The following is a 27001-nucleotide window of genomic DNA, read 5'->3' on the forward strand; positions in this document are numbered from 1 at the left end:
ACAGAATAATTACGGGTTAAATAGAATCCAAACACACATAAATTAAAGGAGATGGGCAGGTGCCACAGAGTCTCCTCAGTGCCGCTGCCTGGGTCGGGTCTCTCAGTCTGCTAGGAGCGGAGGTGGCCACAACCCTGGCTCTGTCAGGCTCGCTCCAGCTCTGGGCTGCTCTCTCTGCTCTGTTTTATGGGGTGATCGCTCGGGACTGCCTTTCATAACGCTGAGCCGATCTTCCTGTCCATGGAGCTGAACTGCTCCTCTTCCTCCCCGGAGCACGAGGAGCCCGGGCTGTAGCCGAACTCTGTGGCACGGTGGTGCAGGAACGCCACACTGGCACCGTGCCTGTTGAATTCAGGGCCCTCCTCCTGCCCCTGCGGCTCGCTGGGCAGCAGCTTCTCGGTGGCTTTGCTGACCCCTCTTTGCTTCTCGGCCTCGGCTTGGGCCACCTGCTCTTTGGCTTTCCGGCTGCGTTTCCACTTCATCCTGCGGTTCTGGAACCAGATCTTCACCTGCAGAAGACCAACAGGAGGGTGATTATAGGGCCTCCCCAGCCACACACCCGGGGCAGCCTCTCCCAGCGCTGACACGCCGCCAGCCCCAGGGTGGGGCACAGCACACTTGTCGTTATGTTATACTGCCATGAGCGCAGAGCCGGGCCCTGCTGGGCCACACGCTGACCGCACCCCGTGAGAGAGTCTCTATCCCGAGGAGCTGAACAAATTAATAGATCACCCCCTCCCACGTCATCCGTCCTGGAGATCACCCCCTTCTGGGTCACCCACCCTGGAGATCACCCCATTCCAGGTCACCCACCTTGGAGATCACCCCCTCCCGGGTCACCCGCCTTGGAGATCAGCCTCTCCCGAGTCACTCATCCTGGAAGTATAAAGGGTTTATAACAGCCCTGATCCCAGCCCCTAGTATAAGGGTGGATCAAGGGCATGGCCAGAGTGCTCAATTCTACAGCTGTCCTTTGCTTCCTAGGTCCACTGGGTGCTGGGGAGACATTTAGAGCAGCGCTGAGGTTGCTCTAACTTACACTGGGGGCTGGTCAGGTGCCTACACTGCCCTAGAATGCAGAGATCAGAAATGTTAAAGCCACCTTAACTACCAGCCCCCAATGCCCACTCCAAGCACAGACACAGTATCATGGAGAATCAGGGTCACTGGGTGGGATTCCAGTAGCCCCAGTGCTAGAACATGGGGAGCATAGCTGCCCTGGAGGTTGGGGTTAGGAGGGGCCCCCAGGGGCTGAGTCTTAGGAATATAGCATTGTGTTGGGGACACACACACACATGGACTAGAGGGGCTAGAATCAGCCCAGGGTCCCAGAACGGTGCGCGCGCGCACACACACACACACACACACACAAAGAGGGTGCCAGATCAGTAGCCTCAGAGGACAGAGCGGGGACTGGCCCTGCTGCTGGGTGACCGATTTCTGGATGGAGTCGCTGTGCCAGGAAAAGAGGCAAATCTTCTGGGGTCACCATTGCAGGTCGGGAGTCCAAGACCCATCGGCCCTGCCCCTCGCCCATAGGTGCAGAGGGAGGCCAGTGGGCAACTCCCCCCCGCTCCCCTTTTCCCATCCCCCAGCTCCTGCGAGGACTGTACCTGTGTCTCGGTCAGCATCAGCGACGTAGCCACCTCGAAGCGCTTGGGCCTGGACAGATACTTGTTGAGCTTGAACTGGTTCTCGAGCTCCAGCAGCTGCTGGCTGGTGAAGGCCGTGCGGGGCCGGCGGCATTTGCCCATCAGGCCGGACTGCGGAGGGGCTGAAATGCAACAAGTGGGCACAGGTCAGCGGGTGGGGGACGGGGGCTGAGAGCTGCAGCAAGTCCCTCCCTGAGGGCAGGGCCAGGCATCTGCCCCGCCCGGTGCTGAGCACCTGGACCCAGGGTCAAGTCCTGCTTTACCGTACGTGACTTGGGGCGAGGCTCAGTCGGATCTCGCGCTACTCTGCCCTGCAGGGGGGGCGCCCTGGGGGCAGCCGCTATAGAGTGGAAGATGCTCATCCCCCCGGCAGCAGGCGCTAGCTAAGGTCCCTGGCCCCAGGGCAGCGGGGAGAAGACGGGGCTGCCAGGGAAAAGCCAGGGAGGGGGAAAGAGGTGGGGCTGGGCAGCAGGAATTTGGGAGCCGTGACCCATGAAGACCAGGGGGCATTTCGCGGAGGTGACCCAGGGTTAGGCGAGGCGGGAGGGTGGAGCAGACGGGACACTCCTGTGAAGCTGACGGGTGGGTGCTCGGGGGAGGGGATGGGCGAGGGAAGCCTGACGCCCCCTTGGGTGGGGGGGGAGAGCTGGGGGGGAGGCACTTCCTGAAGATGGAAGAAGTGTCCAGGGCCGAGGGACGGTGCAGGGTCTGGGCTGCGGGACGTCACTAGAGGCAGGGAGGAGCATGGGCATTTGGGGAGGCTGGGCCCGAAGCTCCCTAGAAGTGGGAGGAGCCACCGGTGCCTGCCCCGTGACCCCGCCCCCTTCCCTGCCCCTGCCCAGCCTCCAAAGCCCCGCCCATGCTCCACCCATCCCAGCCCAGGCCCTGCTCCCGCTTAGCCCCTTCCCCGAGGGGCCCCCTCGCCTGCCGCCCACACCTCTCTGCCTCTCCGGGGGTGAAGAGGTGCACGCAGCGGGTGGGGGGGAAGGAGGAGGAGTCGTGGCCACGGGGCATGGTGTGGGCATGGCCATGGGGCGTGGGCAGGGCCACGGCCCAGGCACCTGTCGGGAGGCAGCGTTCCGAAGGCGGCAGGCCAGCAGCATGCCCCCAAAGGGAGGTGCACCGCATCCCGTTTGGGGAGGCTTGGCCTCCCCTGGCCTATGGTGCCCGCTGCTCATTTGTGGTATGTGGGCACTGAGGGTCACTTCATTGCAAACACACCGAGGGGCACAGAGAGGGGAAGTCACACAAGGCCAGACCATGGTGGGCCCCCTGGTCCAGCTCATTTCCCTGCAAACCGACCCCGTCTCAGCTGGGATTCTGCTGCTGAGACTCTCTGCACCCAACCCGGAGTGGATGGAGCTCTCATGGGCTGAACAGGGCCAGCCCCGGGAGCCAGACCCCACTGGCCAGCCCATGTGCCATAGGACGTGGTGGTTCGGTCAGGGACGCTCCCCTTCGGAGGAGCAAAAACTGAGCAGCGTGTGTGTGAACGCCTGGCGCAGTCCCAGGGAAATGAGGCCTCTTCCTGGTAGCCAATGCTGCTCCCCAGAGAGCCCCTGCCTGGCCACATCTCAGCGCCCAAGAGCCAGCAGGGACCCCCAGAGGACCCCGGCACAGGCTGGTGATGCGGTGCCCCCCGGCCCCGGGGCAGAGCACGGGGTGCGGAGCGCTAAGTGTCGCTGTCAGCGCCTGCTCGTCCAATAATGGGTTTATTGCCCAGCTGATATTAAACTGGCAGCGACGTTATCAGGACTCGTTTGGAGATTGAAATTGATTCCGTTAGCGAAATGAAAACTCCTTGATTAGCGTGAAGTGTATTTGATTACCCTCAGCTGCCAAAGTCTGCGATAAGAGCAGCAGCCCGTGGAGCGGGGCCCAGGGCCTGCTATCTCGCTAATCACTCCTTATCGCAGGGCCATGCTGAATCAGGAGAGAAAGGAACAAAAGAGCCATTGAGAACCCAGCGCGGCGTGGCAGAAACAGGGCACGCACTGTCTGATTCCCCCTTCATCTCCACTGTGCCCTCGTTATTGGCTCTTTGGGGCTCCATTTTACGGCCCTTCTTTAGGAGAACAGCCGCTATCGAAACCAGCAGGTCCGTGGCGGGGTGCGAAGTGCTGAGCCGGAGATGGAGGGGTGATGGGAGAGACTGCTGGGGGTCAGGCTGGAGCCAGGTCCCTGGGCATGTCACAGCGCTTCACAGTCCTGTGTGTTCCCACCAAGTCTCCGCATGGAGACGGCTCCAGGACGAGCAAGGCAGGGGGCTGGGAATTGGGCAGACGCCCCCAAGCAGAGAGAACTAGTGAGCATTAGCAGCCTGCAACGCTGGCAGCATGTTCGTGCTGAGAGGCCACGTGGGGCTGATCCCCACCCGCACAAGGCAGACGTGGCCTGCAGTCCGTTCCACTGGTGCAGTGACAGCACAAGGGATAGAGTGGCAGCGAACGAGGCCCAAGGTGGGCGTGACAGTAGGACCTTCGGGTCAGCTTTTAGCTTCCCACTCGGAGACGCTGTAATGCCCATTGGAAAAGGGAGGAAATCCACAGTGCCGGAGCATCCAGTGGACTTAACACCGTGAGATCGCAGCATGCGACCCAACACTGAACATCTGACACCCAGGAGATCTGCCCCACGTCCCCAGAACCAGCGACTGCCAGAAGAGTTCGCACCATCCTTTATAACCAGGAATTTCCTGCCTCCAGCACTTCTCCGCCAGGTGGCTCAGAGCTGGTCACAAACTTTAGCTCAGTTTTACCAGATGCATCTCACATCTAGCCTGCACCCATGGCACCTTGAACCTTGACCTTCTCTGGTCCCATAAGCTAAGCCGGGGGGGCTGAGCCAGCATGGGAGTCCCAGGGGGACTGTAGAAAGTGGGGTGAATGATGCTCTTCCCTCTGGCTCAGAGCTGTAATATTGAGGTTTAATAAGAGGTCACTATCGATCCAGAGATGCTCTTTATTGGAGCTGGGGTGTTAACCCCAGAGTCCTGGCCCCACTCCGGCTCTGGTAATCCTTTCTACTTCCCTAGAGCCCCCTGCATAAGGCATTCTGCTCACTTCTCATCCTACACTCCTCTGCCGTGGCACTGAGCACTGCTGAGCCGCCTGCCCTCCCCTGGCAGAGGAGCTGATTCATATGGTTTGTAAAGTACTTTGGGCCTTTTGGGATGCAGGGTGCTTTACAGATCTGACCCTGTATCCTGTGCAGACATCAGTCACTGCCCTCTCTCCTAGGACGGCCTACAGCTCTGAGCCGGCATTCACGACACAAGCTGACGGAAGGTGTCACCGGAAGGAGGTGATTTTATGTTTTAAACCCCACTATAGACAGGACGCCCCTGTTAAAATCGAACCTGATTCACGTTTAGATGCCATTGCTCTTTATGGAGCATGGCATCGCACCGAATAAGGACGTAAAGCTTTGACACAGAGTGTTACTAGTGGCTGGTTCGTGGGAGCGTAGCTAGGAGATCTTCCCACACTCAGTCATGAGCTTCAAGCAGGGAACCGCTTAGAACTGCACCACAGCTAACAACAAACATTTCTCCAAGATCCATCTGCCTGTATAGTCAGTTAAATGAAACTTGAGTATCTCTAACAGCACCGACTGGTGGCTCCCAGTACTATTACAAGGAATGCACCTTGCCCTCCTTTCCAAAAGAATCCCCCTTAATATGCATAAGGAAATGGATCTCTGTAGCTCTCAGAAACCTGCTAGGAGTCTGCAAAGCACAGCTGTTACCCGCCCGCCCCACATCTTCCAGTGGCTGGTAGTGATACTGGGGGCCAGGGGCGGCTCCAGGCCCCAGCACATCATGCGTGTGCTTGGGGCAGCAAGCCCTGGGGGGTGCTCTGCTGGTCCCGCGAGGGTGGCAGGCAGGCTGCCTTTGGCGGCTTGCCTGCGGAGGGTCCGCTGGTCCTGTGGCTTCGGCACGCCTGTGGGAGGTCCGCAGGCACGCCTGTGGGAGGTCCGCTGAAGTTGCAGGACCAGCTGACAGTCCGCAGGCAAACCGCTGGAGGCAGCCTGCCTGCCGTGCTTGGGGCGGCAAAATCCCTAGAGTCGCTCCTGCTGGGGGCAGAAGCTTGGTGAAAACAAACTGACAACACATGGAATTTGCCCCTTTTGGTTCTACAAGAGGATCAACCTTTGCTATCTCCAGGCGAAAAAAACACTTGAAATATGCAGAGGGGCCGTTAACCTTTTGGCACCCACAGTGCCACGCACCCCCCAAAAGCTGAGATCTCCTTGGGCCAGCCGGCTGCAAAGTCCCAGGGTTCGAAGGGTTAAAGCTGTCAGTATATTCAGGGCCTGACATCTGCAGGGCAATCATCTCAAGGAGAGTATTGAGGAAGCAGATAGTAGCCAGGAAGGGGAGGGGGAGGTTGGGAGGTGTTAAAGGAACTGGAACATGGATGTGACCTAGAGCTCATGGATAGATGGGTCCAAAAAGGGAGGAATTTCATAGGCTCTGGACAGGGACACCCCTCCTCTGCCCGCCCTCACCGGTTCAGGTGACCCTAAAGTGCTTGCTCAAAATTCACAAGCTCATGAGAAGTATACGGACAAAGCAGCAAAACAGGGAAATTGTCGGCATGGGAACTGAAGTCAAAGGTACCAGGAAGGAACCTCCCTGAGCTAATAGCAGTGTGCAGCCCTTAGACAGCACTTTCCATTGTCACCGCTCTTTACAAACAGGAGTCAATTAACTGGGGATAGGCCACGGAGTTAATGATGTGTCATGCAGGAATTTAATGGATGTTGCATTAACTGAACATTATAAAGTTGCATTGGGTTGAATTCCAGGCGCCCAGATGCCAGGTGCCATGTAAGAATCTAGAGATCAGACACCATGGCTAACAGGAAACTCAGCAAAAGCAGGACTAGAACTCAGACCTTCATGATGCTGGCAAACCAGAAGCCAGCTCGTGCCAAGATCTCCATTTCTCAGCTGTGCACTGAGATACATAGCTAGGCCTAGTCTGGCTACCCTGTGTTAGTGCCATTAAAATCAGTATTAGAATGATAAGAACGTGTTTAGGGTTTAGACTTAGTCGAATGCTTATGAGTGGCTTCCAGCATTAATCTCAGTTATAACAGCTGTGTGCTGTGTTGCATGGTAATATTTGAGCATTTGTGTTACAAGCCTCTGTGACTGTAAAGCACCAGGTAGGAGAGAGATATTAACTAGTGCGAAGTGCTGGTCTCCAGCTGAAGGTGTTATCTCCTGGCCAACCGGGAAGGTCCAACTCCCTACGGCTATTGTGAGACGAAAAAGAGGACAAAAGACATTGCTTGTTCTCTCTCCCCCCACCCCCGTGAAGATGAGTCTTGCAAGTGGATTCCTTCCATCAGCTGAGCTTGCAGCTGTGAGCACAGGGGAGAATGGGAATAAAACCTCCTAACAAGAAGGAACTGTATCTCTGTGCTGCTTGGACTCTCAGGTGCAAGGTTTACTAGGCATAAGTAAGAGATCCCCTGTGTTTAGCACTGGTTAGCCCTAAAGGACATATAATGAAATACATCCTAGAATACTCCAGGTGCTGACTGAGGAGATATCTGAGCTGTTAGCAATTATCTTCTAAAAGTCTTGGAAGACGGGAGAGATTCCAGAGGACTGGAAAAGGGCAAATCTAGTGCCCATCTATAAAAAGGGGAGTAAGGACAACCTGTGAATTACAGACCAGTCAGCTTAACTTCTGTACCGGGAAAGATATGGAGCAAATAATTAAGCAATCAGTTTGCAAACACCTAGAAGATAGTAAGGTGATAAGTAACAGTCACCCGGTAGCTTTCTTTGACAGGGCAACAAGCCTTGTGGCTAGGGGGAAATGGTAGATGTGGTGTATCTTGACTTTAGTAAGGCTTTTGATACCATCTCGCATGACCTTCTCATAAACAAACTAGGGAAATGCAACCTAGATGGAGCCACTATACAGTGGGTGCAAAACTGGTTGGAAAATCATTCCCAGAAAGTAGTTATCAGTGGTTCACAATCAGGCTGGAAGAACATATCGAGTGGATATGGACAGGGATCAGTTCTGGGTTCGATTCTGTTTCCTATCTTCATCAATGATTTAGATAATAGCATGGAGAGTACACTTATAGTTGGCAGCCGATACCAAGCTGGGAAGGGTTGCAAGTGCTTTGGAGAACAGGATTAAAATTCAAAATGATCGGGGCAAACTGGAGAAATGGTCTGAAGTAAATAGAATGAAATTCAACAAGGACAAATGCAAAGTGCTCCACTTGGGAAGGAACAATCTGTTGCACGCATACAAATGGGCAATGACTGCCTAGGAAGGCAATGACTGCGGAAAGGGATCTGGGGGTCTGTCATAAACAAATAGCTAAGGGTTAATGTCTGTTTCACCTGAAAAAAAGTAACCTGAAACACCTGACCAGAGGACCAATCAGGAAACAAGACTTTTTCAAATCTGGGTGGAGGGAAGTTTGTGTGTGAGTCCTTTGTTCTTGGTCTTGTCTCTGTCCCTCTCGGCTATGGGAAGGATTTCTCTATTTCCTGCTTTCTAATCTTCTGTTTCCCAGTTGTAAGTACAAAAAGATAGGTTTGTTTTTTTGTAGTTACATGTGTGTAGTTGCTGAAGTGCTTTGAATTGTATTCTTTTTGAATAAGGCTGTTTATTCATATTTCTTTTAAGCAATTGACCCTGTATTTGTCACCTTAATACAGAGAGACCATTTTTTATGTATTTTTCTTTCTTTTTACATAAAGCTTTCTTTTTAAGACCTGTTGGAGTTTTTTCGTTAGTGGGGAACTCCAGGGAATTGAGTCTGTGCTCACCAGGGAATTGGTGGGAGGAAGAAGTCGGGGGAAATCTGTGTGTGTTAGATTTACTAGCCTGACTTTGCATTCCCTCTGGGTGAGGGGGGAAGAGAGATTAGCTCTCAGTACTTCTGTTTTCCAAGGCTGGAAACGGGGAGGGTGGAGTCCCTCTGTTTAGATTCACGGAGCTTGCTTCTGTGTCTCTCTCCAGGAACCTAGGAACCTAGGGAGGGAATACCTGGAGGGGAGAAGGGGGGGGAAATGGTTTATTCCCCTTTGTTATAAGACTCAAGGAATTTGGGTCTTGGGGTCCCCAGGGAAGGTTTTTGAGGGGACCAGAGTGCCCCAAAACACTCTAATTTTTTGGGTGGTGGCAGCTTTACCAGGTCCAAGCTGGTAACTAAGCTTGGAGGTTTTCATGCTAACCCCCATATTTTGGACGCTAAGGTCCAAATCTGGGACTAGGTTATGACAGGGTCATAGTGGCCCACAAGCTAAATATGAGTCAACAGTGTACAGTGCTACAAAAAAAGTGAACATCATTCTGAGATGTGTTAGCAAGAGCGTTGTAAGCAAGACACAAGAAGTCATTCTTCTGCGCTACTCCACGCTGATTAGGCCTCAACTGTAGAATTGTGTCCAGTTCTGGGTGCCACATTCAGGAAAGATGTGGACAAACTGGAGAAAGTCCAGAGAAGAGCAACGATGAAAGGTCTAGAAAACATGAGCTATGAGGGAAGATTGAAAAAATTGGGTTTGTTTAGTCCGGAGAAGAGAAGCCTGAGAGGGGACCAGAGAACAGTTTCAAGTACATAAAAGGTTGTTACAAGGAGGAGGGAGAAAAATTTTTCTTCTTAACCTCTGAGGACAGGCAAGAAGCAATGGGCTTAAACTGCAGCAAGGGCGGTTTAGGTTGGACATTAGGAAACACTTCCTGTCAGGGTGGTGAAGCACTGGAATAAATTGCCTAGGGAAGTGGTGGAATCGCCATCACTGGGGATTGTTAAGAGCAGGTTGGACACACACCTGTCAGGGATGGGCTAGATACTACGTAGTCCTGCCCTGAGTGCAGGGGACTGGACTAGAGACCTTGCGAGGTCCCTTCCAGTCCTAGGAGTCTATGATATAGAGCTTGCTGATTATAGAAGCTTCTATTACTTTTTGAAATTTAAGATAGTAACTCATTTGCATGTATCTGTTTACCTGCTTTAACCTCTCTTGTTTCCTTTTTCTAGTTAATATATCTTGGTATAGTTTATTACAGGCTTAGCTATATGCGTTTGCTTTTGTGTGAGACCCAAAGAGCAACTGGCCTGGGGTAAGTGACTGGCCCCTGGGACTGGACGTAGCCTGAATATTACTGTGATTCGTGGTGTGAGGGACGAGCTAGCACAGAGATACGCTCGTCGGGGCACGAGGCAGACCGGGGTACCCAAGAGGTCTGTCCCAACGCTCTCCCAAAGAACGGCCAAAGCTGTGCAGGGGACACCAGTGGCCCGCTCTGGGGAAGGGCACACAGTCAGTATGGGGGCTCAGTGCTACCAAAAGCAGTTTATGGGCCAAACAAGAGCCAGCAAGAAAACTCAATCCTCATCCACGGACAGGGGAGATCACTAACCAGTGACAACAGCAGCTACTGTCCCACAGCCAGGCCAGGCCAAGGGAGTCCAAGTACTGCTCCCCAAAACAGGAGGCTGAGCCCAGGGCAATAGCGAGAAAGCCCGTCAGAGCCAAGGGACGGCTCCTGAGAAGAGAGGCCTGGGCCAGCCAGAGGACTACGTTAAACATCACACTCCTGGCTCACACCTTTGCAGGGATCTTCCCCATCCCAAAACAGCAGGGATCAAACAGCCTAGACCCCCCCCACACCAATATCCGCTCCCACCCCCAAATCACCTGCTGTCCCAGGGTCACTGGCCCCTGTAAGCGCGAATGGGCCCAGTTCACCTGGGACTAGTTAGCTGCCTCTCAAAGGAGCCTGATGCAGGGCGTCTGTAAAGAGCCAGGCAGCAGTTAAAAAGGAGCAGCTGAGAGCAGATGAGAGCTGTGTGGAGACAGCAGGAGCTGGGAGCTGATGAGAGCCGTGGGAGAGAACTGGCCAGAGCTGGGAAACCCTGCTGAGCAGAAGGTCTACGCCGAGGCCCCAGGCAAAGGGAGGCACCAGGGTGACGTTGCACTCCGACTCCTTATGGTTTATGGAAATATGCTTATAAGTGTGAATATGAGGTAACTGGAATTGCTTTATGCAAACGGTCTCTTGTAAGGTATCATTACAAAGCATATAACCTACTGGCTATGTTCCCCCTATTCGTATGAATGTATCACTCTTGTATCTGAAGCTAGAAATATGAAGTATAGCTCCCAGGTCCTACTGTAATTATGCAAAGTGGGGGCCATTAATGGTGGTTTGGAAGCTTGATGGCTCCCATTGACTAGGATAATTGGTTATAAATGGCTCTGGTTACTTGCAAACCTCCCTGGATGCATGCGGGCCAGCCCTGGAAGAGTGGAGGCTGGGGTCTCACAGGACATGTGACCATGTCACCTGATCCTGGAATCCATCTTAAACCTGGCTCTTTTCCATTCAGAGGGAGACAAAAAGATTCCTGCCTTGGGCCAAAGCTATAAAAGAGATTAGAACAGAACAAAGGGGGCTGCAGTCATGAGAAAACCCCTAGTTACCACCAGATCTGGAACTAACAAGGACTGTACCGGGGGGAAGGATTGGGCCCAGACTAGGAAGGAGTCTAGTCTGTGAAAGAAGCTTCTTGGAACATCTCTGAGGGTGAGATTTTACCTGTAATCAGTTTCGTGATGCATTAGGCTCAGACTTGCGTGTTTTTGCTTTACTTTGCTTGGTGAGTTACTTTGTTCTGTCTGCTATTATTTGAAACCACTTAATAAAAGCACTTTTGTTTATTAATAGACTCAGAGTAAGTGATGGATACCTGGGGGAGCAAACAGTGATATAGAGGCCGAACGATTTACGAATTTACCTTGTATAAGCTTTATACAGAGTAACACGGATTTATTTGGGGTTTGGATCCCATTGGGAGCTGGTATCAGAGGGGAAGCCGTGTTAGTCTGGATCTGTAAAAGCAGCAAAGAATCCTGTGGCACCTTATAGACTAACAGACATTTTGGAGCATGAGTATTCACCCACGAAAGCTCATGCTCCAAAACGTCTGTTAGTCTATAAGGTGCCACAGGATTCTTTGCTGCTTTTATTGGGAGCTGGGTGTCTGGGTGCTGGAGATAGTTGACTTGCTGAGCAGTTTTTGGTTAAAGTCTGCAGCTTTGAGCCATGGCCAGGGACGGCTCCAGGCCCCAGTACGCCAAGCACGTGCTTGGGGTGGCATGCCGCGGGGGGGCGCTCTGCCAGTCGCCAGGAGGGCGGCAGGCAGGCTGCCTTCAGCAGCATGCCTGCTGAGCATCTGCTGGTCCCGCGGCTTCGGTGGAGCTGCGGGACCAGCTGACCCTCCGCAGGCACGCCTGCGGGAGGTCCACCGGAGCCATGGGACTGGCGACCGGCAGAGTGCCCCCCACCCGCCATGCTTGGGGCGGTGAAATGTCTAGAGCCGCCCCTGGGCATGTCCCAGGCCTGGGTCTGTGTTGCAGCAGGCTAGCGTGTCTGGCTCAACAAGACAGGGTTCTGGAGTGGGGAAAACGGGCTCAAAGGTCATTTCAGCACATCAGGTGGCAGTCCCAAGGGGGTCTCTGTGACTGAACCCATCACAACCAGCTCAGGGCAGGCTGGGCCAGGAGAAAGGCTTGACTCCAGAGGGAGGTTCCCATGAGAAGTTGCTCAGCACCGGCAGGACTTGCCCGTGAAGGCACCTGGGGAGCGGAGCACCGTGGGGAGCTGAGCTGAGGCTGTGGGAGAAGAGTTGCAGCAAGCGCTGAGAACTGCCAGGGGTGCGGAGGCCCTGGAATAGTGGGGGCACTGGGGAAGAGGCCTGACCACTCGCAGGTGGCTGGCCCGGGGAGGGAGGCAAAACTGGGAAAGGCAGCAGGTGGGGGATCTCAGGTAGGCAGTCTGGAAGTGGCCCCTGGAACGGGGGTGGGGAATGGCTACATTTTACTCTGGGGCTTTGGGAATTGTCTGACTGACTGATCTGCTGAGGGTTGCACTGATACAAATAAATTGTGCCCATAAGCAAGGTTTGAACTGGACTCTGGGGGGTGACATTCCTTTCCCGGGCGGGGGAGGTGACTGTTGGTCTGATCTGTGGCAGGGAGGGTGGGCAGCTCCGACGGCCCTAGGGAAACCGAGGCAGGAACTTTGTGCCTTGCTGTGGTTGGCCACATGAGGGCACTCTGGCAGGGGTGAGCCCTGTTACACCAGCTCAGGGCAGCAGCAGTGAAATTCCATGCAGAGACCACCTCGAATCAGATTATTTCAGACCCATCCACGGCTTCCTGTGTCCACACGAACCCCAGAAACACACGTACACTGGGCATGTGTTTCGGGGATGTGACGACCCTAGGGCCTGGCTATGTCTGAGGGGAGCCCTGCCGCTCTCTGCCTTGCTGCACCATGTGGGGCAGGGAGGGGCCTGCAGTTAGAAACTGAGCCACTCCTGCAAATTGTAAAAAGCTTTTTGCTCTGACTGAGTTCCCATCACTTCCAGCTCTGGGCTACCCATGCAGCCTGCAATGGTTTCCGAGCCGAGACTCATCAAGTGGCTCGTGGCTGTGGGCTGACCCCTGACCTCACTGACCCACACACGAGGACCTGCGAGGTCCTTCTGAGACAGTAATTCCTAGAATGGGGCTGTTCTTACCTAACCCAACTCCATTGGGTGATGCCAGTGACCTCGGAAGGAGAACGCCCCATTCTGACTTGCCAAGAAACTCCAGAGGAGACGCCTCGCTCAGGAAAAGCCCCAAAGGGGCGGAACCAGCCAGGCCACCATCTTCACAAGGAATGGAAGAACCCAGGCTTCCACCTGCTGCTGTGGCTGCTGTTGACCGCTGGTCTCTGTCTGTGCAATACCACCATGCCGGAGAGAGGCCTGTGCTTTCCAGGCTGGCTGCCGGGGGGGAGCTATCCGGCAACATGCGACATCTAGACTTGACGTCTGCCAGCCAGTAACCCGGGGCCAGCCAGCTAGTCCATTGATACTAATCAGCCAAGCCAATAAAACTGACAACTGGTCTATCCGACCCCGTACCAGCTTCCTGAGAAAGAAACAAACTACCAGGACCACAATCCGCTCCCCCCTGCAGAAATATCAACCTGGTCATAGATTCCAAAGCCAGAAGGGACCATTGTCATCACCTAAGGTGAAGGTCCTGCCTTGTTTGCTGTAGCTAACAGAACCTGTCACCCTGGAGCCCAGGGTGGGCCTGGTGGGCTTTTCCCCCAGTGTCATGGCCAGGACTCCAAGGTGCTGGGGCAGACAACAGAGCTGACGCTGACCCACTTGAGCCATTGAACTGGCTATATCTGCCTGGCCCCACAGACGGCGCTTAATGGCCCCCTTCTACACCCTGTCGTCTTGGGCCTGTTGCCTTGGCTTTTCCTCCTGGGACCCGGGCTCCCCCACCACCTGGTTTCCTTCCTCTCGCTTTTGCTCTGGTGGTCTTAGCCACAGGACCATTCTGGGAGGTTCTCCAAGCCCCCCACTTGTCCCTGGCTACCTCCTCCCGCATGGCCACATCCCTGCAATTTAACTGCACCCCTCCCGCACTGCCAAGCCTGGCCCTACCCTGCGTGTCCCACTGGGCCATCGCCATGCCAGGCACCGTCCCAGCAAGCAGGCTTCTCAGCCACGTGCCCAGCTCACCCGTCCCCTCTCCCACTTGACTCCACCGGGCGGCCTCCCGGACCCACCACTCACAGAGGTTTAAGGCCAGAAGGGGCCATCTGGTTGTAGACCGACCTGTAGATCAGGCCCCGCCAGCCATGCACTGAACCGAACTAAGGCAGCTTCCAGGAAGGCCTCTGGGCTGGATCTGGAGACACCAAGAGCTGGAGAAGCCACTGCTGCCCTGGGGGAGTTTGTCCCAGTGGCTAATTGCCCGCAGAGCTAACAATTCCTGTGGGAATGTGCCTGGCTTCAGCTTCCAGTCACTGGCCCTTGCTCTGCCTCTCTCCACTGCAATAGCTACAGATCCCTGTTAGTGTGCACTGGGTTCTCCCCGCGGAGGCACCGACACTGCAATTCACTCCCCTCACTAGACAGATCGAGCTCACTCGAAGGCGTTTTCCCCAGCACTTGAATCATCCCTATGGCTCTGTTCTGTGTAACACGGGGACCCAGAACTGGACGCCATATTCCTGTCGGGCTCACCAGTGCCGTGTACAGAGGTAAAATTACCTGCCTACTTCCACTTTTATCCCCTAGTTAGACACATTAGCCCCTCTTGTCACCATTCGTCTTCAGCTGTTTGTCCACTCTCACCCCCACACCCTTTTCAGAGTCACTTTTGTCCAGGATCTGGCCCCGGTTCTGTAGGTCTGCCCTGCAGTCCTTGAGCCTCGGTGTCTGGCCTCACATTTGGCTTTATTAAAATTCATTTTGTCTGAATGGGCCCAGCTTACCAAGTGGGACCAAGTGGGGGATTTTCTTGTTTTTTCCTTGGTTTTCCAATGGTTTGCATGCAGGGGGGCTGGGACTCAGTGTCCCCGGGTGTTACTGGTTTAACGAGGGGAGGGGAGAGGGAGTTTGTTGGTACAGGGGACTGGAGAGGGAACTTGGGACCCCGGCCGATGGCCTGGAGGATGGACACCCCAGCGATCAGTGACCTGGGGACCCGGAAACCCAGCACAGGAGTCACAGCCGGGTCTGGCTAGTGGGGACAATGGGCTGCAGGGAGAGGACCCCGGTGCCCTGACCAGCCGGTTCCAGCCCAGAGGGGCTAGAGGAGGCTGAGAGGAGAGGAGACCCAGGCCACCCCATTTACGGCCCTGTTTACCTGGAAAGAAGCCAATGGACAGAGGGGGCTTGGGGCCAGGGATATCGGAGGCCCAGCTGGGAAGCAGGGGGGCTCGGGGCTGGGAGCAGGCAGAGCCCCCCTGGATGCAGGGGGACTGGGATGTGCTGTGCTGAGGGAGGCCAGGCCTGAGGCCCGGAGAGTTTCCTGTGCTTTGTTCAGCATTCAATAATCCCTCCTGTTTTATGCTGGCTGAAAGTCGCTCCGGTCTAGAGAATGGGGTGGGCAGGGGGGCATCATCCCCTTTGGGGGAGGTGGAGGTCCTGGAGCCCCAGAGCGAGGGGACTCCCTGGGGGGGCCCACGGCAGAGACAGATGTGCTGAGGCTCAGAGAGGTGCGGCTCCAGGAGGTGGAGGGGCCTGACCCCGAGAGACAGTGGACCCCCGAGAAGGGCTGTCTCAGTGGAAGGGGCACCCCCCACAGACCGCATAGTGCCAAGAGTGGGCATGATCTGTGAGTCCGTAACCCTGAGCAATCCACTGCCCTGTCCTCAGCATCATTTACCACTCCCTGCTCGGTGTGTCATCTGCAGTGATTTGATATTTTCTTCCAGATCACTGGTGCCAATCTTGAATAGCATCAGACTTAGAACTGATCCCTGCAGAACCTCACAAGAAACACCCCCGTCCAGTGATGATTCCCCAGACACAACTGCTTTAGAGATCTGTCAGTCACCCACTTCGTTCGTGATTTGTGATAGTGCTGATTTGTGACGGTACTGAGACAAACACCTTACAGAAGCCTCTGTCTGTTACATCTACGCAGTCACCTTAATCATCCAAACCTGTAATCGCAAAGGATGAAATAGGGTTTGTTTGACAAGACCAGTGTTCCCCTGCGCCCCGGCCTCCTGGCCTGGCATCCGCAGTGCCCTGACCTCTCCTAGCCCTCCCTCCTCCTGCTCACCATCACACTGGGGTACCCGCCGGCCGCTGGCAGCTAGCTCTCGGAAATGACAGAGCATTGGGCTGCCTATGTGAGCCGGAAGCTGCCCCAGGGCACTCGTGTCTCTGACCCGCAGAGCTGAAAAGGAATCACTGTCCCCAGCTCCCGGGGTTTAAACCACAACGGGGCTGAAGTGCCACAGACGGGTGAGCATCAGGCCCACTTCCAAGCTGTAAAAGGGACAGGCCAGCGAGCATTAACTGCCAGGATCTGGCTTAAATCCAAACAAGGGGAGCGCTGGGCACTGGTGCTGCGTTGGCCTGGCAAGGCAAATCTTGGGCGCTGACCAAGACCAGGGTCCAGGCATGTAGGAGGACACGACAGATGCAGGGAGGCTGGGTCATTGTCCCCACTGCACAGCTGGGGACCTCGAGACCAGCAAGGCCGAGGAACTTTCCCAGGGTCACCCAGGAGCGGGTGGCTGATCTGAGTCCAGTGCATGATCCTTGCCCTGGGAACCCCCTGTCTGTTTACCCCATCACCCCACTGGTGGAGCAGGAGGGGCCTAGCCCACCGCTCAGAAGCCCAGATTTCTATAATCTGTGGGAGGGGGGCTCTGACCCTAGAACGACGCTCCTGCCCTCCCCGCAGGAGCGTGACAGTCCTGTGCCTTCCCAGCCGCTCCCTTTGCAGGAGCTCAGCGGGCAGAGCCGGAGGCCCTGCCTCTCTCCTGTCCAAGGTCTCCTTGACTCCAGCCAGGCACAGGTGGCCCCAGTGGGAAAGCCGAGAATGATTCACTCTTGCAAAGAGCTTTCACACGCTCGCCCGTCCAGAGATATATATCAAGTCTTTCAATGCCCATAAATCTCCAGCTTGGCAGCTCTCTGCATAGGGCCTCAACGGCCTGCATGGCACTTCCCTACTTCTGGCAGGGGGCACAGAAATCAGAGCCTCCCCCAGGAATCTGAACACACACCGGCTTCCTGCGCCAGCCGCCCCTTCATGCATGGCCCATCAGCGCAGCCCAGCGGGTCCCCAGCCAGCACCAGCGAAGAAATTCATAAGGCTTGGGGAGAAACGCAGCCCTGGCAGACTCCGCCCTGTTTGGCTTCGCTGGGCCCCGGCTCACGCCCGCCTGGACTGGATCCCTCCTGTCTCGATGTGCGACAGAGCAAACGTGCTAGCCTGGGTGGTCGAAGGCTTCTAGGTCCAGTCCCTGGGAAGGGTCAGACCCAACGGCTGGAAGCCGCAAGGCAATGTGATCCCTCCTGGCTCTCGAAGCAGAAGAGAGGCCCCCTCTCACAGAGTCCCTGAGCTGTCCCAGGGCCAGACACCAAGCCCAGTGCCCAAGCTTGGATGGCTCAGAAGGCCAGAGCCTTCCTGCTCCACGCTGCCTGGCTGGACGCAGTCTAGGCTGGCTTTGAGAGGCAGCTGCCAATCCAGGATGTTCTGCCAAAACTTCAGGGAACCCCAAAAGAATTCCTCCCCTCAGCCTTGTGCTGAGCCCTAGGTCCCGGGCGGCCGTGGAGGGGCAGGAGGGGAAGGAGGAATCAGATTGTTTGTTTTCTCACTCAGATAAAATGATTTCCGGGAGAGTCGCTGCCCCTGTCTGGGCCTCAGTTTCCCGCACCTGTGAAATGGGGATAAAGAGATTGACACGCCTCCCCTGGGTGGGGGATGGTATATTCATTAGTGAGCAAAGGTCAACCTGTGCAGAGGGCTAGAGCAAAGCTTAGGACGGGTTTCGCCCAGGAAGTGACAACCAGGGGATACCAGGGTGAATGCTACTGAGAGGAAGGGTGATCCAGTGATGAGGGTGCTAGCCTGCGACTCTGCTCTGCCACTAATGCCTGGGTGACCGCAGGCAAGTCCCCTTAATGTCTGAGCGCCTCAGGCCTCCATCTGTACAACAGGGGAATAGCCCTGGCCTGCCCCACAGGGGTGTTGTGGGACTACATCCATCAAAGCTTGTGAGGGGTTCAGACACTCCGGGGTCGGGGGGGCAGATAAAGCTTTCGCTCGGTAGCAACATTCTCTTGATATAGTGAATTTTGCTCACACAACTTATTCAGAAGAGGAATCTCAATGTCACATGTGTGCACAGGTGTGTGTCTGTGTGCAAATGTGTCTGCATGTGTGTGAACACATCTGTGTGCATGTGTGTCTGTGTGTGTGCATGTATGTGTGTGCATGTGTGTGTGCGTCTGTGTGTGCGTACGTGTGTGTGTGCGCATCTGTGTGTGTACATGCATGTGTGTGTGCATACATGTGTGGTGTGTGCGTACATGCATGTGGCATGTGCGTCTGTGTGTGCATACATGTGTGTGGTGTGTGCATCTGTGTGTGCATACATGCATGTGTGTGCATCTCTGTGTGCATACATATGTGTGCATACATGCGTGTGTCTCTGTGTGTACACGTGTGTGCGTCTGTGTGCATGCATGTGTGTGCGACTGTGTGTGCATCTGTGTGTGTGTACATGTGTGTGATGTGTGTGCTCTCTGACTCCCAAACCCATCCTATGCCCTTGTAATTTAGTCCTGTTATTAATTACGGCGGCAGCCAGGAAAGCCATTCACAGATGGGGCCCTCTCATGCGGGGAGTGTACAGAGGAGTCCCCAAAGGGACAGGCCCTGCCCCAGAGAGCTCACGACCTATACCTTGGACTTGCTCTTCCAAAAGATTTTCAGGAGCTGTGGGGATTTTGTGGCTGTGGCAGGGCTGGTCCAGTGGGGGCCAGGCTGCATCGCCCCAAACCTCCTTTCAGTTTGCTGGCAGAAGCTGCCCCTGCAGCCCAAGGGCAGCAATAAACGTGGCTCTGGCCTGAGGAGCGGAGGCAAGGGCTGCAGTGACTGGGTAGGACTTGCGGGGGCATCCACCTGAGCTCCCCGCTGCACCCCTCCCCAAATCACACCGGTGTACGGCCCTCCTGCACCAGATTGGCAGCCATCCTAGGGAGCAAGGAGCCACTGAACATTGGAGCATACGGGTTGCCAGACTGGGTCAGCCCAGGAGTCCATCTAGCCCGGTATCCTGTCTGTGACAGTGTCCTGTGCTAGCTGCGTCAGAGGAAGGTGCAAGGAAACCTCTAGCTAGAATAACCTACCGACAGGGGAAATTTGTTCCTAACCCCAGTCACTAGAGATTGGCTGGAGCCCTGTAGCAGGAGCATTTATAGCCCTCACAGGCTTCTTGTGCCTAAGGTACCTGTAGCTTTTTCATATCATTGTCTGTGGGCTTTTGAAAATCCTGCACAGCTCTTGGTCTCTGTATCATGTGGCAATGAGTTCCACGGGTTAATTACACATTTTGTGTATAAAGAGTGAGCCTGATTTGTCTGCTGATTTACACAGGCATCAGCCAGAATAACTGCACTGAAGTTAAAGCTCTGGGATGGACCAGCCAGTCCTGGTGACTTGTTGCAGAGAGAATTATCCTGATGTTCCAGGCCTTCCTCTTTCAACCCTTCAGTCTCGGACTCCCCTCACCTCTCTGACCCGGAAAGAGTAGGTATTTTCCCCAGCTCTTCTGTGGTGGAGACTGATAGAAAGGGATCATTTTAGCTTCTCTCCCATATGCTAATCCTCTCTGACTGCTCCCTTTGCCCCCTGCTGGACTCACGGCCCCAGACCCTCGCCGGCTTCCAGCTCCTGCTCTCCCCACAGAATGTATTTGTTTTTCTGTCTCTGGCGATTTGCTCTTCAGATTCTATCATTCCCCTAATGGCCAGCACTCGTTTTACTGGGCCCGGCTCGGGCTCTTTTCTGTGAGCCGAGGGCCACGGCTCCAGCAATCTCTTCACTTTGTGCGTTAGTCACAGTGATGGTTTCTCCTCCCTGCATCTCGGGTGCACTCGGCTTCTGGGGCTCCCGTACGTCCTGCTGCGACAGTAGCTCCCATGATGAGTGTCAGGATCTGAACATGAGGCTCCTGGGTTCATTCTTTCTAACCAGCTTCCTCAGATGTTTTTAATCCTCTTTCCTGGCCGCCAGTGTCAGAGGGTTAATTTGTGATGCTGTTCTTCCCCCAAGGATGCTGGACTTACGGTAATGACACTGTGCCCCTGCCACGGAGTGACTCAGCTGAAGGACACACAGCAGCCAGTTCCTGGACCAGACTCCTGCCCTAACTCTGCCTATACTCGGACCAAACTCCCGTTGACTCCAGTACACTTTGCCCCAGTACAACGAAGGGCTTCAGGGTCTGGCCCCAGGGCGTTGCTTAGGGCCCAGTCCAGACCAGTCCCTTCGCTCGTTACTCCAGTCTCAGCTGTCCCACGTAGATACCATTTACGGTGGCAAGAGATTGCCCCTGCTGGCTGCGTCCTGCTGGGACACGTGCCAGTCGGGAGCTGCAGTTGCCCGTTATTCCTGTTTCAGCAGCTTTGGTGGCCTCTCTGCGGTTCTCTATCGCTGTCCTGATCCAGTGTCCACCACCAGTGGGACCTGCTACAGTTATGGGCCCGATCCTGCAATCACTTCACTTCTCAGATAAGAACATAAGAACGGCCAGACCGTGTCAGACCAAAGGTCCATCCAGCCCAGTATCCTGTCTGCTGACAGTGGCCACTGCCAGGAGCCCCAGAGGGAGTGAATCTAACAGGTAATGATCAAGTGATCTCTCTCCTGCCATCCATCTCCACGCTCTGACACACAGAGGCTAGGGACACCATTCCTTACCCGTCCTGGCTAATAGCCATTAATGGAATTAGCCACCATGAATTTATCCAGTTCTCTTGTAAACTCTGTTATAGTCCAGCCTTCACAACCTCCTCAGGCAAGGAGTTCCACAGGTTGACTGTGCGCTGTGTGAAGAAGAACTTCCTTTTATTTGTTTTAAACCTGCTGCCCATTAATTTCATTTGGTGCCCCTAGTTCTTATATTATGGGAACAAGTAAATAACTTTTCCTTATTCACTTTCTCCACATCACTCACGATTTTATAGACCTCTATCATATCCCCCCTTAGTCTCCTCTTTCCCAAGCTGAAAAGTTCCAGCCTCTTTAATCTTTCCTTATATGGGACCCGTTCCAAACCCCTAATCATTTTAGTTGCCCTTCTCTGAATCTTTTCTAGTGCCAGTATATCATTTTTGAGATGAGGAGACCACATCTGTACACAGTATTCGAGATGTGGGCGTACCATGGATTTATATAAGGGCAATAAGATATTCTCCATCTTATTCTCTATCCCTTTTTTAATGATTCCTAACATCCTGTTTGCTTTTTTTACCACCTCTGCACACTGCGTGGAAGTCTTCAGAGAACTATCCACGATGACTCCAAGATCTCTTTCCTGACTCGTTGTAGCTAAATTAGCCCCCATCCTATTGTATGTATAGTTGGGGTTATTTTTTCCAATGTGCAATACTTTACATTTATCCACATTAAATTTCATTTGCCATTTTGTTGCCCAATCACTTAGTTTTGTGAGATCTTTTTGAAGTTCTTCACACTCTGATTTGGTCTTAACTATCTTGAGCAGTTTAGTATCATCTGCAAACTTTGCCACCTCACTGTTTACCCCTTTCTCCGGATCATTTATGAATAAGTTGAATAGGATTGGTCCTAGGACTGACCCTTGGGGAATACCACTAGTTACCCCTCTCCATTCTGAAAATGTACCATTTATTCCTATCCTTTGTTCCCTGTCTTTTAACCAGTTCTCAATCCATGAAAGGATCTTCCCTCTTATCCCATGACAACTTAATTTACGAAGGAGCCTTTGGTGAGGGACCTTGTCAAAGGCTTTCTGGAAATGAAAGTACGCTATGTCCACTGGATCTCCTTTGTCCACATGCTTGTTGACTTTACTCCCATGTGCAGTTCCACTGGGCCCAGTCCATTCCTGCCAGGGGCTTCTTGTGATGCTTGGAGCTTGGGCCTTGTCTAGTTTCCCAGTCTCAGGCCAGTGTAGGAATAACGCAGCACTGTGCCAGCCCCACTGATGTCAGTTCAGCGACTCTTGGGAGTAAAGCCATGTCTTTGCAGGGCCGTTGGCATTCGTCTGATCTAGGATTTGCCTCCTTGCCTGCGTGTCTCTGGGGACAATCAGATGCCCAGTGTCTGGGGTCACTATAGCCCAGGAGGTCTCAAACTGTGGGTCAAGACCCCATTTTAATGGGGTTGCCAAAGCTGGTGTTGGCCCTGGGCCCTAGCAAGTCTGAAGCCCAAGCCCCCTCCACCCAAGGCTAAAGTTACATGCCCCCCACCCAGGGCAGAACCTTGGGGCTTCAGCTTTGACCCCCCTGCCCAGGACAATCTTCGGTCCCCCTTCCTGGGGCCGTGTAGTAGTGTTTGTTGTCAGAAGGGGGTCACAATGCAGTGACATTTGAGAACTGCTGGTCTAGCATTTTGGAGTCCAGTTCTTCCAGGCAACAGGTGCGATATTAATAACAGACCGAAAGCAGATGGGCACCAAGCAGTGACTATGCCCCGTCTTGCAGGTGTTCAGATTAGCCCAGTAAATGTGATTAGAAGAGTGAAATTCAGCCCTTTGCCAAAGGCTGCCCCAAGACTGAGACACTCCACAGCCCCGCTTTGGCCCCTGAGGCTCCAGGAGCGTCTCACCCTCAGGCCAGCCTTCGGCAAAGGGCTGAATTCCACCCATGAGTGAATATATTCGTATTTAGCCCCGTGAAGTATGAAAATGCAGCCAGTTAACACCCCTGATGCTTTGTAAATGCAACACCAAGTACAAGCTGTAAATGTATCTGTCTCCCTCCAACCCCACCCCACTTCTGCATGGGGAGGAGAGAGGCAACGTCCCATAGGAAGGTGCCTATCCCCAGAGAACAGCCCCACTGGCTCTCTGGGCCCAATCATTAGGTGTTTAATATCAGGAGATGGGAGATAATGGGGCTTTTCCTTTTAACTCTCCATTTCTACACCATTACTCATCCGTTCGGGCTTTTAATTAACCAGATTGCCTGGCTGTGTTTTTTTAAATGGGCTCTGAAGTTATTAAATCACGAAACTTACATAATAAATCCATGCTTTTAATAGCCAATTCATCAAAGAATCGGGCTTCATTCTAATGACTTGGGACCTAATCCCGGCCGTCTTTGCACAAGCAGGATTTCCATTGACTTCAGTGGGAGATACAAGGGCAAGGACAGATGTGGGATACAGATATATAAATATATATTCCTCTCAGCTAGAGTGAAAACTCAGGACAGAATAAGGTCCCAGCACCGTAGAGCTATAGGACTGGTGTCAGAGTAGCAGCTTTGTTAGTCTGTATCCGCGAAAAGAACAGGAGTCCTTGTGGCACCTTAGAGACTAACAAATGTATTTGAGCGTAAGCTTTTGTGTGTCAGTTAATATGCTTGCAACGTATGTTACCCGTCCCACTCTACCGACTGGCTCACTGGAGGACAACAGCCTACTACTGAGGCATGTTAATAGAGTTACACTGGAGTTATATATTGGAACAGGGAAAGGTTCAGAAAAGAGCAACAAAAATGATTAGGGGTATGGAACAGCTGCCATATGAGGACAGATTAATAAGAGTGGGACTTTTCAGCTTGGAAATGAGATGGCTAAGGGGGGCGGGATATAACTGAGGGCTATAAAATCATGTCTGGTGCAGAGAAAGTAAATATGGAAGTGTTATTTACTCCTTCTCATATCACAAGAACTAGGGGTCACCAAATGAAATTAAGAGGCAGCAGGTTTAAAACAAACAAAAGGAAGTATTTCTTCACACAGCACAGAGTCAACCTGTGGAACTCCTCGCCAGGAGATGTTGTGAAGGACAAGACTAGAACAGGGTTCAGAAGGGAGCTAGAGAAATTCCTGGAGGACAGGTCCATCAATGGCTATTAGCCAGGCTGGGCAGGGATGGTGTCCCTAGTCTCTGTTTGCCAGAAGCTGGGAATGGGCGACAGGGGATGGATCACTTGATGATTCCCTGCTCTGTTCTGCCCCTCTGGGGCACCTGGCACTGGCCACTGTCGGCAGACAGGACACTGGGCTAGGTGGACCTTTGGTCTGACCCGGTCTGGCCACTCTTATGTTCACTGTTAGCTTCAATGGCAGAGGGCTGTTTTCTGGTTCAGAAGGACCTGACTTCAAAGCCTACTAATAACCCATTGTGGGGAGGAGTCGTTGCAAATACACAAAGGCAAATTCTGGTTCTGTTATTGTCACCGCTAGAGCTAGAGCAAACTGGGGAACAAATGACCAGTGAATATTTGTTTGAATTTCAATTTTTTTCCCCTGCAAATATCCACAAAATGGAGAGTCACTAGCACAGAAACATGTAAATGGTGAAATTTGAATTTAAACGTTCCTCAGAAGTGAAATTCAAACTGTGCATTCAGCTGGCCCATCCCCAGTCTGCACTGGCCGGGTTAGCTCTGCAAGCCACGCGGACTGGGAGCAGCACAGCACTGCGGGACCCGTGTAACCAGTTACCAGTAGGAACTATTCCCAAGCTGCTAATGGTCTGCAGAGCCAGGGTCACTGGCTGGGGCCCTGTACAAAGAACTGCCCCTCGTGAATCAGTCCCAGAAACGTACAAGAGGAACGGCTGCGTTCTGACTCGTTCACTCTGACTCAGGTGCTCAGCTGCAGTCAGGCCTCAAGGGTGACCCACCAGCCATGGGGAGAAGTGACTTTGTCTGTGCTCTGCACATGGTCAGCCAGTGGCCCTTACTCCTGCTCCAATTGGAGCCAAGGGCAAAAGTCCCCTTGCAGCCCTCAGCCCGTCCTGGGCAAAACCTCCACACAAGTCAAGGAGCGATTTGCCCGAGGAGCCAGCCCCTCTAACAAACTCTCCAATGTGTGGCACATCCCAGCGCTGGGCCTGGAGCTCTAGGAACCAGGGATAGGCTCCATGGACACAGAGCTAGTGACCAGCATTGCCAGCCTGGTCTCTGAGGCCCCCATTGGTCCCTCCAAGCCACCCAAAGTCACCTTGGCGGCCTGTCAATTCAACCACCTTGTCAGCCTCTGCCAATCATCACCAGCTCCCTTCCCCGCCTGCAGCAAGTGCACAGGGCATGTGCCCCCCTGCAAGGCCTAGATCTCCTGGTGCATTCCCGCTCCCCTCCTCCCAGCCTCCCTTCCCTGCCCCCTACGTGGCTCCAGTGGGCAGAGAATCAGCACGAAGCTTCCTGGCCATCACGCCACTGCCCAGGCTGGTCACTGTTGAAGCTGGCTCGTGTCAATGTAACTTAAATCGACAAGTGACCAAATTAACCTCAACTGATTTCAGAGATGTAAACCACTACGTGCCCCCCTGTTAGGGGGCTGAACAGGCATCCTTAGATTTGGGGACCAGTGCAGCTTTTCCTGTGTGCACCCGCCCGCCCGCCAGCGCGATGGCCGGAGCCTGCAGCTGTGCCCAAGGGCTTGTGCTGGCCCCTTGCACAGGGGCGAATTTCCCCCGGAACCAGCGGGTTTGCATCTCAGAAAGTCTCTAAAACTGGTCGGGAACATTCTTCTTGCTCTCTCCCGGGGGCATGGGGCTGAGCCCTCCTCAGGCTCCTGAGCCCTGCTGGGGCAGGACAGGGTCCAAAGGAACCAGCTTCCCCCTGAGAAAACTCCCTCCCGCCCTGCCGAACATTGATCCTACCTGCCTGGGATTGGCTTATTTGTGGCTGATGCCACACAGCCAACATTTGGAACAAATTGGGGGCGGGGGGGGAGATTCCCCATCAGTGCCCATTTTTGAATCAGGACTGGCTGGGGTAAAAGCTCTGCTCTGGGGATTTGGGGGCGGGCGGCGCAGTTCTCTGCCCTGCCTTCTACAGCAGATTGGACCCGATTCCTTCTGCTCTTGGCATCTCTGGCCTTGCTGGCCTGTCTGCAGCTTGTGGGCTGGTATCCCGGCCCCCCAGCCCGCCCACGGTCACTGCTCAGTGTGTTTAAAGCACAAAGGTTCAGGGATCCCCCTCCCCACTTCCATCGTCTACAACCCCCACCCCACCCCTTTCTGCCCGTTTCCCAGGAGCTTCCCAGCCGGCCCGAGGTCCAGAGGTTGTTAGCACCGGCTAGAAACCGGTCCGACCCGCTCCCTGTTCGCTGCGCCGCCAGGTTAATGATTAAGGCGCAGAGGCAGGAGGATCCCCAGGCGGTTCTCCCCCTGCCCCGGGAGGCCAGGGAAGGTGTCTCCCCGGCCCAGAACTACCCGCCGCCGGCCCCGGGAACCGCCGAGCCGGCGGCAGGAGCCGGAGGAAACTGAAAGCAGGCTCCGGGCTGGAGGAAGACCCACGCCGCCCGGGGAAGAGCCAGGGCTGGAGGAAGACCCGCGCCGCCCGGGGAAGAGCCGCACGGCGGGTTGCTCCCCCTCCCGCTCCGGGTCCGGACGCACTGGGTCTGCAGCCGTTTCACACCCGTTCCCAGGGGCCGCGCCCCGCTCCAGGAACCCAGCCCCGGGAGAGAAACACTGGGACACGCTGCGCTGAGGCCCGGATCGGGCCCCTGGGAACGCCGCTAGTCCCCAGGGGAGCAAAGGGAACGGACCCCCCCCCCCCGACCTCCAGGTGGCTCTCAGTGTGAACGGCCCCAGATGCGCTGCCGGGGGGCTGGGCCCCTCTGCGGGGTGCTAGACCGGGGGGGGGCGCGTTTTCCCGCAGGCTTAGGCTGGCTCCGGGCAGGGAGCCCAGGTCTGAACCACGCTGCGGACAAACAGCCCCTTCCCTCCTCCGCTGGCGGGTCGGTGCTGGCCCTGCCGACCCCCGGCCGGGTTGGGGGCAGATCGCGAGAGCTGTGGGGGAGCCACTGGGAG

General features: G+C 54.5%; 1 protein-coding gene across 1 annotated transcript in view; it reads right to left on the bottom strand.

The window, feature by feature from the left end:
* Positions 1–212: 212 nt before the first annotated feature.
* The window catches only part of LOC127030385 (motor neuron and pancreas homeobox protein 1-like), a 30378-nt gene continuing 3589 nt past the window's right edge, over positions 213–27001 (bottom strand). The window contains exons 2-3 of the mRNA XM_050916737.1: positions 1614–1774; positions 213–509 (exon numbers count right to left, since the gene is read on the bottom strand). Of these exons, the coding sequence (XP_050772694.1) occupies positions 213–509; positions 1614–1774 (458 nt within the window). The remainder of the gene's footprint in view (positions 510–1613; positions 1775–27001) is intronic.

This window comes from Gopherus flavomarginatus, chromosome 10 (genome assembly GCF_025201925.1).
Source record: "Gopherus flavomarginatus isolate rGopFla2 chromosome 10, rGopFla2.mat.asm, whole genome shotgun sequence".
Taxonomy (NCBI): Eukaryota; Metazoa; Chordata; order Testudines; family Testudinidae; genus Gopherus; species Gopherus flavomarginatus.